This window comes from Myotis davidii, unplaced genomic scaffold, assembly GCF_000327345.1.
Source record: "Myotis davidii unplaced genomic scaffold, ASM32734v1 scaffold1509, whole genome shotgun sequence".
Lineage (NCBI taxonomy): Eukaryota > Metazoa > Chordata > Mammalia > Chiroptera > Vespertilionidae > Myotis > Myotis davidii.
In genome coordinates, this window is record NW_006299480.1 from 639682 (window position 1) to 640881 (window position 1200).

Here is a 1200-nt window from a genome sequence, read left to right on the forward strand (position 1 = left end):
GGCCGCTGCCCCGGGCCTCGCTTCTCCATCTGGCTGGCCCTACTCCGTCCTGCCCCCCAGGCCAGGCGGGCTGGCCAGCCGCCTTCATGTGCTTTTCACGCCCGTGCCAGGTACTCGGAGGTCTCCTGCATGGAGCTGGACAAATTCCTAGAGGACGTCAGGTGAGAGCTGGTGTGAGACGGGGGGCAGGCGGCTGCCAGGCCCGAGCCCCCAGTCATCCCCGCTGTGTCCCCAGAAACGGGATCTACCCTCTGATGAACTTTGCTGCTGCTCGGCCCCTGGGGCTGCCCCGCGTGCTAGCCCCGCCCCCAGAGGAGGCCCAGAAGGCCAAGACCCCCACGCCAGAGCCCTTTGACTCAGAGACCAGAAAGGTGAGCCCCCACCCTGCTGGGCACTGCCAGGCGGGTGACCTGCACGCGGCTGGGCCTGGAGTGTCCCCAGCCCCACTCTCCACACTGCTGGAAACCAGGGCCGGGCCGACCCCTCTGTGGAGTTGGGGGTATTAAGAGAAGCTGGGGTACCCCCTTTCCCAGAGACTCCTTGCCCCTACAGACACCCCTCTCCCACCTCTTGCTGCCTGTGTCCTAAGAGCTGCCCCTGAATCTCACCTGCCCCCGCCCCTCTGAAGCCGCCCCCTTGGCTTGCTGACGCCCTGACGTGGTTGTCCTGGTGCCCCCCACGCCCCCCTCGGCGTCATGTTTTCCCGGCCCCTCCTCCCCCCCGGCTCCCTCCCTGCTTCCATGTCCATAACCCTGGTTCCAGAGCCTCTGGCTTTGCCCTTGTGGGTGTCTCCATGGTCACTGCCCTGCCCCGGGCACCTCTGTTCCCGACCTGGATGCCCCCAGCCCCCCTCCCCGCCGGCTTCCTTCCTCTTGGCTCCCCTCCACACCGCAGCCAGAAGTCACCTCCCAACAGCCAGCGCTGCCCAGAGACCGTGGGGCCCTCAGCGGGGCCTGTGCTCCGACCTCTGCTTGCCCAGCCCCCTCGGCCCAGCTGTTCCCTGCACCTGTGCAAACCCTCTCACACCCTCGTGAGCGGTGGGTCCAGCCCCGGCCAGGCCTCTCTCCCTCTGGGCCCCTTGGAGGTGCATCCGCTCTTGCTCCTCAGTTGCTGAGCCTGAGCCTTCGTGGGTGACCTTGGGCCCCCACCGCCCCCAGGTGATCCAGATGCAGTGTAACCTGGAGAGGAGCGAGGACAAGG

General features: G+C 67.4%; 1 protein-coding gene across 1 annotated transcript in view; it reads left to right on the top strand.

Annotated features, from left to right (window-relative positions):
* NRBP2 (nuclear receptor binding protein 2) overlaps positions 1-1200 on the top strand; it is a 3621-nt gene that overhangs the window by 1878 nt on the left and 543 nt on the right. The window contains exons 3-5 of the mRNA XM_006775177.2: positions 2-161; positions 236-371; positions 1158-1199. Coding sequence (XP_006775240.1) covers positions 2-161; positions 236-371; positions 1158-1199 — 338 coding nt within the window. The remainder of the gene's footprint in view (position 1; positions 162-235; positions 372-1157; position 1200) is intronic.